Source organism: Cyclopterus lumpus, chromosome 21, assembly GCF_009769545.1.
Source record: "Cyclopterus lumpus isolate fCycLum1 chromosome 21, fCycLum1.pri, whole genome shotgun sequence".
In the NCBI taxonomy this organism is placed as follows: Eukaryota; Metazoa; Chordata; class Actinopteri; order Perciformes; family Cyclopteridae; genus Cyclopterus; species Cyclopterus lumpus.
The window spans coordinates 15,054,565-15,069,455 of record NC_046986.1 but is presented as its reverse complement, the minus strand read 5'-3'; the positions used below and the strand labels follow the sequence as shown (position 1 = coordinate 15,069,455).

General features: G+C 39.5%; 2 protein-coding genes across 2 annotated transcripts in view; one reads left to right on the top strand and one right to left on the bottom strand.

The window, feature by feature from the left end:
• Positions 1–9,555, top strand: part of LOC117750557 (general transcription factor IIF subunit 2-like) — a 32,039-nt gene extending 22,484 nt beyond the window's left edge. Inside the window, exons 5-8 of the mRNA XM_034561820.1 lie at positions 4,502–4,583; positions 7,060–7,159; positions 7,514–7,657; positions 9,209–9,555. Of these exons, the coding sequence (XP_034417711.1) occupies positions 4,502–4,583; positions 7,060–7,159; positions 7,514–7,657; positions 9,209–9,343 (461 nt within the window). The 3' untranslated portion in view covers positions 9,344–9,555. The remainder of the gene's footprint in view (positions 1–4,501; positions 4,584–7,059; positions 7,160–7,513; positions 7,658–9,208) is intronic.
• A 1,403-nt stretch (positions 9,556–10,958) lies between these two features.
• Positions 10,959–14,176, bottom strand: tpt1 (tumor protein, translationally-controlled 1). The gene is made up of 6 exons (XM_034561822.1): positions 14,035–14,176; positions 13,365–13,438; positions 12,641–12,825; positions 12,118–12,223; positions 11,876–11,992; positions 10,959–11,394 (listed from the first exon to the last, which is right to left on the bottom strand). Exons 1-6 carry the CDS (start codon positions 14,060–14,062, stop codon positions 11,392–11,394), a joined length of 513 nt encoding a protein of 170 aa, XP_034417713.1. The 5' UTR covers positions 14,063–14,176; the 3' UTR covers positions 10,959–11,391.
• Between the last annotated feature and the right edge of the window lie 715 nt (positions 14,177–14,891).

The window sequence follows — 14,891 nt, the reverse complement described above, 5'->3', positions numbered from 1 at the left end:
CATTTCTCATTTTTACTGGGTCTCTTTTTGCACAAGCAGCACGTGTAAAGTTCACTTGAATGGCATCGCAGCTGGTGTGATCCCATCCAACATGGATCGGGAAAAAAACAGTCCATACTCAACCCTAGTGAGCTGTGGGTATCACTCTGAACAGGGTCCTGAACTTCAGACCCAGAGGCAGCTGTATTAAGTACAGAATAATCTGATCATTCAAACATATAGCAACTATAGTGGTTTAGACTTTGGGGCAATATGCTTATTTCGCTTTGTTGGTTGGTTTACTGGTTGCCTGGCAACCTCAGTGACAACAGGAAACCAGGAAGTTTCTACACCCAGCCATTAAAGCGTTTTGTTCAGAAAGCACTGTAAAACCACATCCTATTGTTGTTACACTTCGGTTCTTTTACAGATTAAAAAAACAAGATGGAGTAAGTGAATTTTGTTACATTTGGACACATCTGTTTCCAGTCTTTGTGACAAGTATTTCTCCTCTTGACTTTTTGTGGCCCATTATATCTGTGTTTTTCTTTTTATAAATGAAAGCAGGAGCAGCTGCCTGAAAGAATAGAAAAAATCACCACGTGGCTTTATTAAAACAGTTGTGATTTTAATGATCGGTTAAATCTCAGCCTCAGCTTTTCTTCATCAGATAGACTAATAAAATCTTCTGCAGCTCTGAATGATGGGTGTGTAGGAGAATTAGGATACTGAAGGTGTGGACCAAAACATTGATCTAGCACTTAAGAGTTTTAGAATGAAGCCAGCTTGCAGGAGTCTACTATTTATCGCAAGTGTTCCTCCCACTCGCTGAAGCCTTGAGCTAGTCCACATCCAATGTTCGTCCATTCTCTCCTTCTATCTATAGTATGTTTGTCTTCCCACAGTTACAAAGACACATATTTCCATCATACAGTGTCCCTCTGGATCCTTGAGAAAAGAAACGGGAAGACTTGAGTTGAGGGAAACTGTGCACATTTCTTTATGGCCTTGATGAAATCAAATGGGGTGTTTGACCATAACTACTGCACAGCAGGGATGTTGATGTGGACACATGTTTCTTGTGTGTGGGTGTGTTTTTAGACGTGTTTCTGGCAAGTGCTCTTGCACTCACCAGCCAATAATTGCACATAATTGCATCCATTTGTGGAAAAGGAAAAGATGAACATTAGTGAGATCTGTGACACGTACTGCAAAGCATTTGTCAGCTCAAGATTATAGACGGATTCTTAAAGGAATGTTTTGTGAGACGTGATGTCGGGTGGCATGTGATGGTTACTATGGTGACCATGGCACCTGCATTTGTTCAGCTGTGGTTAACGCTGAATACATCAAGGCATTTTTTTATTAAAGATGAGGCTGGCAATACTCTCCCTTAGTTGCACACAAAACGCATGAAAAAAAAAAAAATACAACACTGAATCGATCCTTCTGTCAAGTATTGCCTCGGTAGCCAACACCTGATGCATTATATTTTATTCCTCTGTGCCAGAGATCTGCTGTAATGTAATATAGGAGGACCTCAATAAGACAAGAGCAGCATACACAGTACAATACCCCCCTTATTATAATCACATTATCTGTGGAAACACAGATTAGGGAATAAAAGGCGCAACAGAGCAGTTGAAGCTGTCTGACAGGTGATCCCGCTGATGGCGTCATCAGATCCCTGATGTTAATTCAGATGACGCCTGAGAGGGAAAGGCGTCTTTTCCGTCTATCATTTCACGGCCACGTAAGTGAGGGAAGTGTGAAGATAAGAAATGCAATTGGCATGTATGCCCAGAGGGTTTACCAGACAGTATTTGACGCTTAGTATTGTATATGTTGTAAACATGCTTGCTGCTGCTTCAAACTAATTTGAATACAATATCTCTCTATCTGTCTGTCTGTCTGTCTGTCTGTCTGTCTGTCTGTCTGTCTGTCTGTCTGTCTGTCTGTCTGTCTGTCTGTCTGTCTGTCTGTCTGTCTGTCTGTCTGTCTGTCTATCTCTCTATCTCTCTATCTGTCTTTCTCTCTATCTGTCTTTCTCTCTTTCTTTCGAAAGCCCTCACCGCCCTCCACAGCTCACCTGGACCTTTTTATATGTTTTTTATCAAGGCCTTGCCAACCATTTGTTGAACTCTACCGCTCCCTGTTGATTTCCTCTCGGTCTTAGCCCTTCTAGTGTTTCTCTCTCTGCTGGTGGGTGTGAAATGTATTGCTTCTCAGACCTTTTTATGTGTCCAGATAAATACAATGCCAAAATTGTGCAACAATAGACAGAGCTACTGCCAAAATAACGCCAACGCTCACCAACTGGACTCATTACTCTGAATGGAGTGAAGCACAAGAGACATCCGATGTTATTGAAAAAGGTTCGGGGTTGTAGAGATAAATATTTGAATAAAGCACCACAAATAATAAAATACCACAAAGTCCTGCATTTAAAATTCTACTTAAGGAAAGGTGAATCAATTTGATCAGCTAATAATGTACTTAAAGTATCAATTTATTATTCTGGAGAAAAATGACTGACCATCACACACAAGACAAATCTGAAGGAGATTATTTAATGGTTTAAAAAAGGTTAAGTTCTTCTACTCAACTCGGTTCTAATTTTTTGACATTTATTCTCATCTTTTTGTGAACTCTTAATATCTCGACATCTTAAATGTGACAAAGAGCCTCAACCATACACCTCTGGTTTCATCCATAGCCACGTATTGTATTATGTAATATGTATAAATTAACTACTTTTAATTAAAAAAGTTACTCATAACTTAATCTGTCAAATATATGTAGTCGAGTAGAAGTGCAAAATGGAAATAATCAAGTAGCTCAACAATGTACAGTACTTAAGTAAATGTACTTCCAATTACTTTCCACTGACTGGACCAGAATACTTTTTTACAAATCAGTATTCTAATTATTTGTTAAACACAGAACACTACACTCAGGGACATGTGGTCCGTGTTCATCCACTTTACTCGGTACTTTGTAGAGGCACTGATGACAGAAATTAGTATTTTTAGTAGTATTTTTGAGGCTGCTTCTGCCAGCTGTCCACACCTGGATTCTGGCCATTTCTTTCTTGCAGATGCTCTCCTGCTGTGGCAGATTGGATGTACTGGTAAATTGCACAGATTTCTTTGTAGCCCCAGTCTGAACTTGTATGTGTTGACACTGTATCAGAAGCGTTGATTGATGTGTTGTTGCATTTCATCATATTATATGAAACTTCTTTCAGATATGAATTTGTTCTCTAAAAGACTGTAATATTGTACTATGATTAGCTTTGTGAACTAGCTTTGTAATGGATGCTAAGAATAATACAATGTATTAGAGCAGCAAGTAAAGATTATTTTCAGTGAATAATGTGGTGTAAAAATGGATCATCCAAAGTTCCAAAAATCAAAGTTGCCACCTACATATATTTTCTTGTTTTCCAAAAACCCAGATATTCAGTTTACAATTACACAATACAGAGAACTGCATTATTTTCTATCGTTTCAGCTCTACAATGTTTTTTTGTAGCATAATAGTTCACAATTTAGAGAAATCAATATTTTTTTCCTCAAACAGTGAGTTATGAGACAACTGGAAGTCTGTTCATGGTAAAGCTTCTGTCCCACAGTGTACCGGCCCCTTTAACCTCCTCTGTGTACAAAGAGCCTCCACTTCCACACCTTCTTGACTGTTTGGTAAACGGCAGCGAAGTGTTGCATAGAGAGCTCTCCTTGAGATGGGTCGAGGCATATTTGAGACCGTAAACTCAAGTTTACAATATTTACTGAGATAATGAATTGAGTGAAAAAATAGGATCTTTTTTTTAAAATACAATCTGACTTCTTTTTGCAACCAGATAAGTCGCTCCCTGCTGATCAGTTGAGGAAATGCATGTTTACGACACTTTTGCATTGGCTCCACTCTTTAGTCCCGACTTGTTTATCTCACAGCTTACCAATTACGTTGTTCTTGGACTCTGGCTCTGCTTCTTCGTTTTGTTTAAGACCAAGGATTTGCCAAATAATTTCTTTCTAATAGTACGTATACAAAAATAATAATCATCCTCTGGACTTATGTGCACATGTGTGTCTTTCTTCTGTGTCATATTGGATGCATGGTAGAGGTGGAATAGATTCCCATGTCATCGCTACACAACTCAGGATGGTTGTATGATACTGTGCACCTACATGATAAAGGTATGTTCATAACCTTTGTGTTAAATTACCTTAAACAATGTGAGGCTCTCATATTTGTTTTGCTTTTCAGGTACTTCTGTATTATTATTATGTGCCAGTTGGGATATATAGCTACTATATGTTTAGAAATATCCTATAAATCCTGCCCAAACAGTTGAATTTTGCCACATGTATTTTCTATGTTGTCTATTAGGGTGTTTTGCTCAAAGTTGAAGAATATAAGTTAAAAAAAAACGTTTTTACCCCCCAACAAACTAAGTGTGTCTGTGTGCATGTGTCTGAATTAAGATGGAGCAGCTGGGTCACTGTCTTTGTTGTAGATGGAATCAGTCTGGAGGGGATGGTGGTGCACAGAGCTGAATGCAGACCGGTCGTCAATGACGACTACATGAGGCTGAAGAAGTGAGTTAACTTTTTTTAATTGTTCAGCTCGGAAATGCTTTAGGATTGAGTTAGAATAATGGGATGTAGTAGAGGAAATGATCAATTATTGCTTGTATTATAGTGTTCTACTGATAATATGGCTGCTGGCCGGCATCTTGACACTAGGGAGACATTGACCACCATCATTGATGTAAACATAACATGAGTTCACTTCCTCACGTCCCACCGGCTCCCATCCTTCTCCTCCTTTTCCTCCCTCCTCTTGTGGCAGGCAATTAGTTAGATGGATAGATAGATAGATAGATACTTTATTCATCCCCAGAGGTAAATTTGGTTGTACCAGCAGCAAGCAAGGTTACAGAGTAAACACAAAATATTAAGTATGACAAAATGCACAATATATACAATCCAATAAAATCACAAAGCAGGACATATTACATTTAAGAAAAATTAAATAATAAACAAAATGAAAAAAAAGCAAAGTGTATACATTGTATATAAGTGTATATAAAGTGAAAGCGGCGCAAGGGTTATTGATGTTGATTTAATTTGAGGAGGATCTGGCCAGAGGTGATTTATTGTATAGTCTTATTGCAGTTGGCAGGAAGGTTCTCCTGTATCTGTCCTTGTGAAGCGAAGCTGAAGCAGTCTGTTGGAGAACGTGCTCCGCTGTCCCTGCAGTAGGTGGAGAGGTTGGTCCGGGTTATCCAATATGGACAATAATTTCTTCAGCGTCCTCCTCTCCACCACCTGTTCTGGATAGTCCAGTTTGCAGCCAATGATGGCTCCAATGCTGCTCCCCCAGCAGACAACGGAGAAGTACAGAGCAACAGACTGGTAGAACATCTCCAACATCTTGCTGCACACATCGAAGGATCAATTGTGCTTTCGGTAGAGTTCGGTCTTGTAGGTTTGTCCTGGTGGTGAGAAAGATGCCGTTGGCTGTGACCGTCTCAAGGTCTGCTGCACTCAATCAAATCCCTGATACCTTACCAGACAAAGAAATGTACAATCTGGTTACAAACGTTACGTCTCCCACACGCATTTATAGCAGCAATCTAATCTAATCAAATGTAAAAACAACATGACATTTGTTAGCTACATAGATGGATGGATAGATACATTGCCGTAGGGTCTTCAGCTGCTGTTCCCGTGTTACACCCGACCTTGTGCTCCACATGGAAGGGGATGTCGGGACACAAACGCACAATGTCGACATGATATACATTGAATGTCGCAGCATTTCCATGACATTGTTTCACCCCCGGACGACACAAAATCTGTTCAAGTGCGTCAACTAAACACTCGAGTCCACTCTGCCTATTGAAATGGTTTCGGTCTCCTCTTCATCAGAATCTGGTATTCCAGCTAGTTAGTGCATGGTATTGCTATAGCAACCACATCACTGGCAGATGCACCGCCACAATACAGCCCAAAGCAAACTCAACACAGTTTTCTTCAGTGTTTGAGTCTATTGAGTTTCTGTGTTGGCCGTTAAATTAGTTAAAGAAATTACAGGAACGCTGACGTGGAGGAAAGGTTTCCCTCCTGACCATCACTCTCACATTTTCTGACATCGGACATCAAAAGATCGAAATCTGTGCCGATCATCTGGATTGTCTTGAGACGTGACGGGGTGGTACTGCGGTGTCGTGGGGAGTTCATACTAAACTTAGACGTGTCAAATTGTAATTAATTTCTGACTTGACGAGGAACGTTTTCACTTTTCACTCCAGTTTTGAAATCTCCCGTTTGGGTGGCAGCTGACAAATGATCATGGCAGGGTATGCAGGACATCAGGTTGTCATGGTGGCGTGTGTGTGGACACAAATCAAGAACAGTTTTAGTAGTGACTCCACCACAGCTTCCTACTAAAGATAAAGTGATTTTATACAGCACTTGCCACATAAAAGTGTATATTGGAGAGGGAAGACGCAAACAAAATACACTTGAATGCTTTAAGACACATAATTCAATTCATTTTTTTACATTTAGATAAGTAATTAGTTTTTTATTGTCACTATAACTGATATGTTTGTTTATTCATGTTACAATAAAACCTTGAAGGGGAAATAGCACTCATTTACTTAGCAAAAAGAGAAATTACTAATAAAAGTAAGTGGAGATGAGAAATAGTCCCTAATGCTTAAACATGCTTTACCACATAGTTACCACATAGTGCTTTAGCACATCAGTCTATGGTTGATATTAAGTTTATGAATCGGGCAGCTGCAGTGCTTTGTGTTTAATATTTCTTCCAAGCTCATAATAATATCGGTTTGTTTGGCCATCAGTTTAAATGAAATGTGTTTAATGACCAGCCAAGTCGAGATGAACAATGAATAAATAGAAAGCAGAGCAGCTGCCATCACGTATTTGACGAGTTTATCCTCAGGGTGCTGACAGTCGTCTGCTAACAGGCACATCTGTCTGCAGAGATCAAGTTAGACCACAGAAAACACAAAGCAAACTTTATCTCTTCTCTCTCTCTCAGGCTGCAGCTTAAAGAGTCTACGAAGCCTCAGCGTTTGTCACAGCAGCTGGAGAAAGCTGTCACTACCATCTTCAAGCCTGTGGCTAACCACGATTTCAATGTGAGAACTAATAACAGCAAGGATGTCTGTTGTAGTCTCTCTTTGCGCCTCTTAAGTCTAAGAAAGTAACCCTGGTGATGTCAGGGGCGTATATACTACTTACTTTTTAGTTAGGCATTCAGTTTGGAAGATGTAACAGGCAGGCGGAGTCTAACAAAAGAGGCTACTGGATTATGGGAAATGTAGTATGCAGTGTGTTGGGTTCCTTGACCTATAGTTGAGGGGAAAAAATCAATATCTTGGCTTCTGCTGCTTTAGTTTTTCTTTTTTTGTTCCGTTGTTTCATTCAACCTAATGACGTGAAGTGCAGAAAATGTATTAACCAGGTTAAAATAAGAAAATGTGTGCTCTCAGTTGGAGCACGAGAAGAAGAAGAAGTCAGATGGGAAAATGGTGAGAGCTGAGCGGCAGATCGTGTTGGACATGCTCTTCTCTGCCTTTGAGAAGCACCAGTATTACAACATTAAGGACTTAGTGGACATCACCAAACAACCTGTTGTGAGCAACACACACACACACACACACACACACGCACACACACACACACACACACACACACAGAGGACACCAGCTTAGCTGAAAAAAAAAAAACAATACACCTGCCCACTACCCACCTTGCTTTGTTAAATTTGAACAAATCGCCCACGGCATGACGTTCATGCCTGTTCACACTATTTTTTGTGGCTGAAATTTGGGCCAACGTACACACACACACACGCACACACACACACAGGAATAATCAATACAGTGCAGTGGATTCGTTCCAGCTCGCAGAAAACAGCAATGTGTAGGTGCCGATGAGACCTTGAGGTCCTCCGCTCCCTCTGATTGCATCTGATTGCATAACCATCAGCTGAGTAGGAGTCAAACGCCGCAATACACTTCACACCATCACTTTTGCCTAAAGCACTTGGCTAACACTCAAATTAACTGAACTAAAGTAACCGAAATGCCCATTATGAAGATCAGGTGCAGTGGCACGTTCCTACAAGCTCAACGGGGACACCCAGTGGTCGTTTGAGAGAATAGCGTCTCACACAGCACCACTGAGTTTCCTTCCACAGCTCCTCCTCAGTATTAGACATTAGGTTTGTGTTGGATAAAATTCCTGCTCATGAAACAAAACGGTACTGTCACTACAGAAATAAAAAGTCTAAGTAGATTAAAATGAGCAGCAATGCTGCGCACAAGCAGAGTTGCAGTGAAACCACCATTTAGTATAAAGATAGTGTATCTTATTCATGCTAGTCAGAGTTAGCATGTAGCACACTCAAAATAAATTCATTTTGGGGAAATCTTAATTCTGGTGGATTTTGATACCTTTGAACAGAGAAAAGAGGAGAAGAAAAGACTAAGATGGAAAGAGTGTAGAAATACTCTAATAATGAAATAAGTAAACGAACAGTGTATGCAAGTATTAACGTCAAAATAAACTGAAAGTACAAAGACTAAATTATTAATTGTGCCAAATTGCACATTTCAGAATAATGTATAATTGTATCATTGTTAAATATAACATTCTGATTTTCTAAATATGAATTGGTCATACATCCAGTGTTTTTCATGGTGTCTGGAGCTGGCAGCTGCAATGTGAGCAAGGCAGGAAGGTCCGGCGTGCGACTGAAGGCCCACAAAAACATTCAAATGTAGTACGTCAATAAAAATGGCAAGAAAGTCATATATGATGTGATAACATATTAATATTAAATACGTATAATATGATAAAATATGTTGGAAAAAAAATCATAGAACAGAATCTTATTAAAATATCCATACTACAGTAGGTCATGACAAAATGCTTATTAGTACGTCAAAGTCATGCCATTAAAATGTCCCTCAAAAGTACAAATATAGTATTTTCATAAAGTCACAGTATATTATGTCAAAATATAGTATTTCATCAACAATCATGTCAGCATAATACCTCATTACAAATATATGTGAAATGTTAAATCCAAACTATAAACATGCAACACGTGTCAAAATAGCCTCAATGTAAGAGGTTGTGATGAGCAGGTTGTGATCAGCCAGCTGTTCCTGTTCCTCCAGACCTACCTGAAGGAAATTGTGAGGGAGATCGGGGTGTACAACAGCAAAGGGGCGCACAAGAGCACCTGGGAGCTGAAGCCGGAGTACCGGCACTACCAGTCTGCTGAGGAAGAGGAGGAGATGCAAACCACCTGATTCCAGCCTCTTCCTCCCGGCATGTCACATGGGAAAGAACAAAAGGTTTTATTTCGTGACTCCCTGAATATAGATGTCAAAAGGGAAATACTGCTTGATATGCTGCTTATATATGTATGTGATGATTTTGAGTTTACATTGTCATTGGGTGGAAAATCTGCTATGCACAGCGTGTCGACATAAATAAACATGTTCACGGTGTTTTATTTTAATCATTGTTTTGTAAACTGAGAAATGGATAATGAAAGAAAAGTGGAGACAAAAACACGTAAAGAATATCTTAAATGCTTCTGAGTGTTTAAAAGGGTTCAGCCGGGATTTGACGACTAATTGCAAGATTGAGACGGTTCGCTCTGATTTAAAATATAAACACAGACAATGAACTTGAGCAAGAAAGCCCTCTTTATAATTTTTTGTACTTCAGGTAGTTTTCCCTTTCCTCCATATCAAAAGTCTTGATCTACGTTTTACTGAATGAGAGATAAAGATGGTCTCCCTGCCAGTGAATTTCAACAGCAATAATGAAATAAAAGTAAAACAAATTAGACAGCAAAATATAATTAAAATTAAAATAACTGGCAACTCATTTGACCTTTTCTAGTAACCGTGGACAATATTAAAGTATACAAATTACACACTAAAGTCATTTTTCAATATACAAACAATCCACGAATGAATGTCCTTCACCATTGTGACGCCACAAGAGAAGAAACAATTGTTGCTTCATAGACAGTTAGGTACAATTAAGAAAATAACCAATACATTAACCCCGAGTGCAAGAAGAACGTACTCGTCTATATATATATATATATCCCCCAAAAGAAGTTTACACTGGGTCTTAAACTCAAATCAAAATTGATGGATGAGAATTGCTAAAAATTGGATCTTAATCATCAAATGATGCACACATCTCTCCCAAAACCTTTCAGAGCAGCTAGTTTTCTTTCCCCCACAGAACCATAACATTTTGTAACGACTGAATACCTCATATCACAAACCTTCCATCAGCTGTCGAAGGCCAAACATCGGTGTAGATTGATGGAACGGGTACAGGAATCTTATGTTAACGGGTTCTAGTGGATGTGAGATCACTTCAGAACCAGTCGGCTCTGAACTACTGGATTTAAGTGGGCAGGTCCATTTGTCACTGGTTCCGATGTGTTCACGCTTTCCTCCATTCTGTGTAAACAGTCAATGTGGACTAATCGGTGAACCACTTCATGGCTTCGACACATTACTACAGAATACAGCAATATCCAAACTGTAAAGGGCCTTTTTCTGGTAATGGGATTGGTTGACTTTTCAAACTTCTGTGGTATTATGAATAATTCAAGACTCCAATAATCAGGACGACCAAAAAGCAATTTTGAATGTAACCACAGGTAATTGCAAAATGAAGGTACTCAACATCGCGTAAAATATAAAAGGCGTCAATATGAAAAAATTAACCTTCATGGCATTTTGGAAATGTTGCATTTGTGGATGAAGGCCTCTGCATGCATGAATATGTAAAGAAATATATATGGAAATAAATGCAAATGTATTGGGACATGTTGTGGTTGTACCAATTCATGATTTTGTTGTAATATACATTTTTTTAAAAATACAGCAAAAGAGCGGGGTAGTAGACTTTATTTTCAAAATTAAACCAGACGTATTTTCATGAAAGATGGAATCGTATGCAATGCAACCATAATCAGGTCTTAGGAGGTCACGGTGTAGAGCTTGGCTAAAACAAGATTGAGAAAGACATGTTCTTTTCCATTCACAGGTCCACTTGCTATCCTGCCTTTTCAATCACAAAACTGGACCAATCCTGGGATGAAAATCAAAACACAGCAAAAGTCAAAGTCAAAAAAGAAAAAAGTTAAAAACAGTATTCAGTGACCAATCGTGTTTGAATCACACAGCCTGAGGCATGGTGACCATAAGAAATTGTAAAAGTGTTTTTTTCCCCAGGCATGATGCAAAATAGTGATCTTTCAGTCCATTCTTGGGGCCATTTGGAATGAAGCAGCCAATTGAAAAGCAGATGTTGTTCCAGGTATTTACTGCAAGAGAGAAGAATACACTGCAATTAAATTAAAAGCATTTTTTTTTTAACAATTAGGGCAAAGTAACTTGCTTTGTGCAAGTGAGAATACTGGCACAAATTATTTTGTTTTCTGGCAGGTAGTTCAATAAAATAGATCATGCAACCACACGGAAACAGATGTTTTCTCTTGACAAATAAGTATTCGTAATTAAATGCAAAATGAAAATAACGGTTTCCAGTGGAATTTAGGAGGGAAACCATTTTAAAAAGGTCTCGTCATACAATGTTTACATGCACACAGATGCAGCGTAATCCGAGTCGGACAATAGATGTAACTTGGCTCTGTTATCAAGTGTTCAGGATCCGGAAACTGCAGCGTAATCATAAAATGTCATCAAGTTTTTCTACAGCTGCATATCAATAATAAAATTTTAAAAAAGACCTGCGTTACAAAGTCAACTTTACAAGTATACTTCATGATACTTGTGTGCACTTACGCATTTCTCAACCAAGAGACCATCTTTGAAGAAAAGCATGAATGGTGTAATTCCGTCCTCGCGGTAGTCCAGCAGCGCCACCATGCCCTCTGGGTTCATGTTCTCTCCCATGTAAAACTGCAGGGAGATGGTCAGAAGTTCAGATTTCAAAGAGACGCTGGTCTCAAGATAAGTGACCGTGAACTACGGCGTGCAGTCAAGAGATGAGCGTCATCTTTGGGCTGTTAACATTTTCACATTACCTGGTAGTTGTCGATGTTGCCCACAATCTTCTTTGCTTCTTTTTGGATTTCATCCACGAAGGTCGCCACTCTCTCTGGATTGTTCTTTTCCAGGTTGGCCTTAATGCTGCATATGCAAACAAAAAGACACATTTTAAAATAACGCCCCACTGCGGTCCCACCAATCCAACGGCCTCCCCTAATCCTCGGTGCAGACATTGAACACACACAGTTTGCAGTGATCCAGAGTGGAATCGCCATGAAGGAACTCACCACCTGGCCTGCATGGTCAAACTATGTAAACGATCTGCGCCAACCCCAGAAAGGTTTCTCATTTTTTCTCTTCTGACCTTTGACTACTAGCCAGTGTTTATAGGATTTTTAATTACGTATAATTATGCAATTCCCTAACAGGTTTACTGCTTCAGTGCACCGATGTCATTTTGGCCACTTAAATTAATTGTTTAACTGTTCAAAATAAATAAATAGTGATGCTTAAAATCTGTGTATCTCTCGACTTTGCACCTTAAGCACTGATACTCACACTTTAACGTATTCCTTGAAGTAGCTTAAATACTGCTTCTTGGTGAAACCTGTCTGGTGCAGCGTGTGGTTGAGGATGATGTCGACTCCAGAGACAGAGCTCACGTCAGAGCCCTCGGCAGCTTCTTCAGCAGACGCGTTGGCACCGATCAGAGCGTCATCAAAGCCCTCTGCCCTGGTGACCAGCTAGACACACGAAGCAAAGGACGGACATCAAAGCGGTAATTAGGTTTGTATTAGCTGCCAGCTCAGAAGACACTTATTTAACCCTAAAGCGAAGCCAAATGAAAAAGCTTGTTGGTAGCTTCAGATTACATTAATCTGTAAACCAAAATGTGATCAGTTAGAGCTTGTCATAGTTCTAAGAAATCGTTTTAGGCATGCCGAACACGGTCATTTTGACTATACGTGGTTATTATATTCACTATGTGGTTGTTACATTACCTTGACTCATTTCTTAGTGAGTTCTCACAATTTTGCTTGGTGTAACATTTCCTCTGGACTCATGAGCCGATGTGTAAATTATGGTTCTTATAATCTTACCCCGTGAATATATGGGCTGTGCTCAGTTGTTGCCCTCTTCAATAGTTTTGTAAAAGGTCTTAAAATCATCATCAAAACTGCTTTAACAGTGCTAACTGGTCACGTGTCCAGGTCATCGTGGCCTTACATCAAGCCCACCATGTGGAAAGAACCCAAATTTAGTCTGAACACACTTAACTCACCTTTCCTTCAACTTCATAGAAGATACCATTCTCTGATTCCTTGACTTTGAAGCTGTCCGAGAACATCTCATCGTCTGCGGGAGGAAAACATTTTTTTTAAACACAAAGTACATTTCCGGGCTGCCTCTGGATGCCTCATCATCAGCTTCGAGCTACGTCAGCAGGCTAATGGTCCTCTGTGGCTACTAACCGGTGCTCCAACGTCTCCATCTTAGTCTTTGACGTTGTGGCTAAAGACACGAGGGCTGTAGCGGCCTCGTGTCCTGAGTGGTGACGCCGGAGAACATTTCAATATGTCCCCGGTAATAACGCGGCTAGGAGCTCCGAGCCGCCGACAGGCCTCGTACGTCGTCACTGCCTACTAACGTTACACTAAACCCCAAACCACCGGACCACATGCCCGGTAAAAGCTCCCCGTTATAGAACTAGAGACACGGTAGTAACATGTCTTTACTTTTGGCCGAATCACCGGAGACAATTTTGAATCCACGGGAAAAAGTAAAAGCTCACCGACAATACCAGTTAGCACGAGTCGAGTAGCTCACGGTGGCTAGCCGGGACAATTCTCTCCAATCAAGCTAACGTTACGTGACTCAGACACAAATAAATGCCGTGACCGAACAAGTTGGAACGAAAACGAAAGGTTTTCTTACTAAACACGACTACTTACTGGAGATCAAGCACCTGTAGATGATCATTTTGGGACTTCGGCGTTAGATCTTTCAGACACAGAGCGCAGGCCTGCCGCCCAAACAACACGGGAGAGGGAAAAGACCGAAGAGTCAGCGAGACACGGAATTTACGTCCTGCTGACGTCATCGTGGGTTGGTTTCTTCTACTTTTTACACTTTGCTGCCACTTTGACACGGTGGCCGAAAGTGGTACTACAGCCACGTATCATGAATACATACCATTTGTTCCTGTGTGTATATATATATATATATATATAAAATATAAAAATGTTTAAACAAATGTACATGGTGGTCTAACGTGGTACTACAGCCACGAATCAATGAATAAATACCAATTGTTCCTGTGTATATATATATATATATATATATATATATATATATATATATATATATATATATATATACACACACACACATATATACACACGTATAAACATGCATTATATTTAATGTCCCTTCTCAAGTAACAAAGTGCATCTCTTCTACCTACAATACAGTCAAAATCCCTGCCAGACCTTTACAATAATGTCTAATTTTGTTTATGTGAATGACACATCTTCTGCTGTCTTTTTCATTTAATTTACATTATCTATGAACTATATTTCCCAACACAAAAACCTAAACACTTAATTATGTTGGTGAACTAAAGAATCTCATTCTGTGTTGTGGTCTCAAGATCAAATATATTGAGGCTCCAAATACTGCAATCAGCCTATACAATCTAACAGTGAAGAACTTAAACCCAGGTTCTTAAAATATGTCAAATTATATGAACTTTTAATTTAAGAAGATAAAAAAGGACTGGTAGAGCTACCACAGCACATGCGTAAACAAA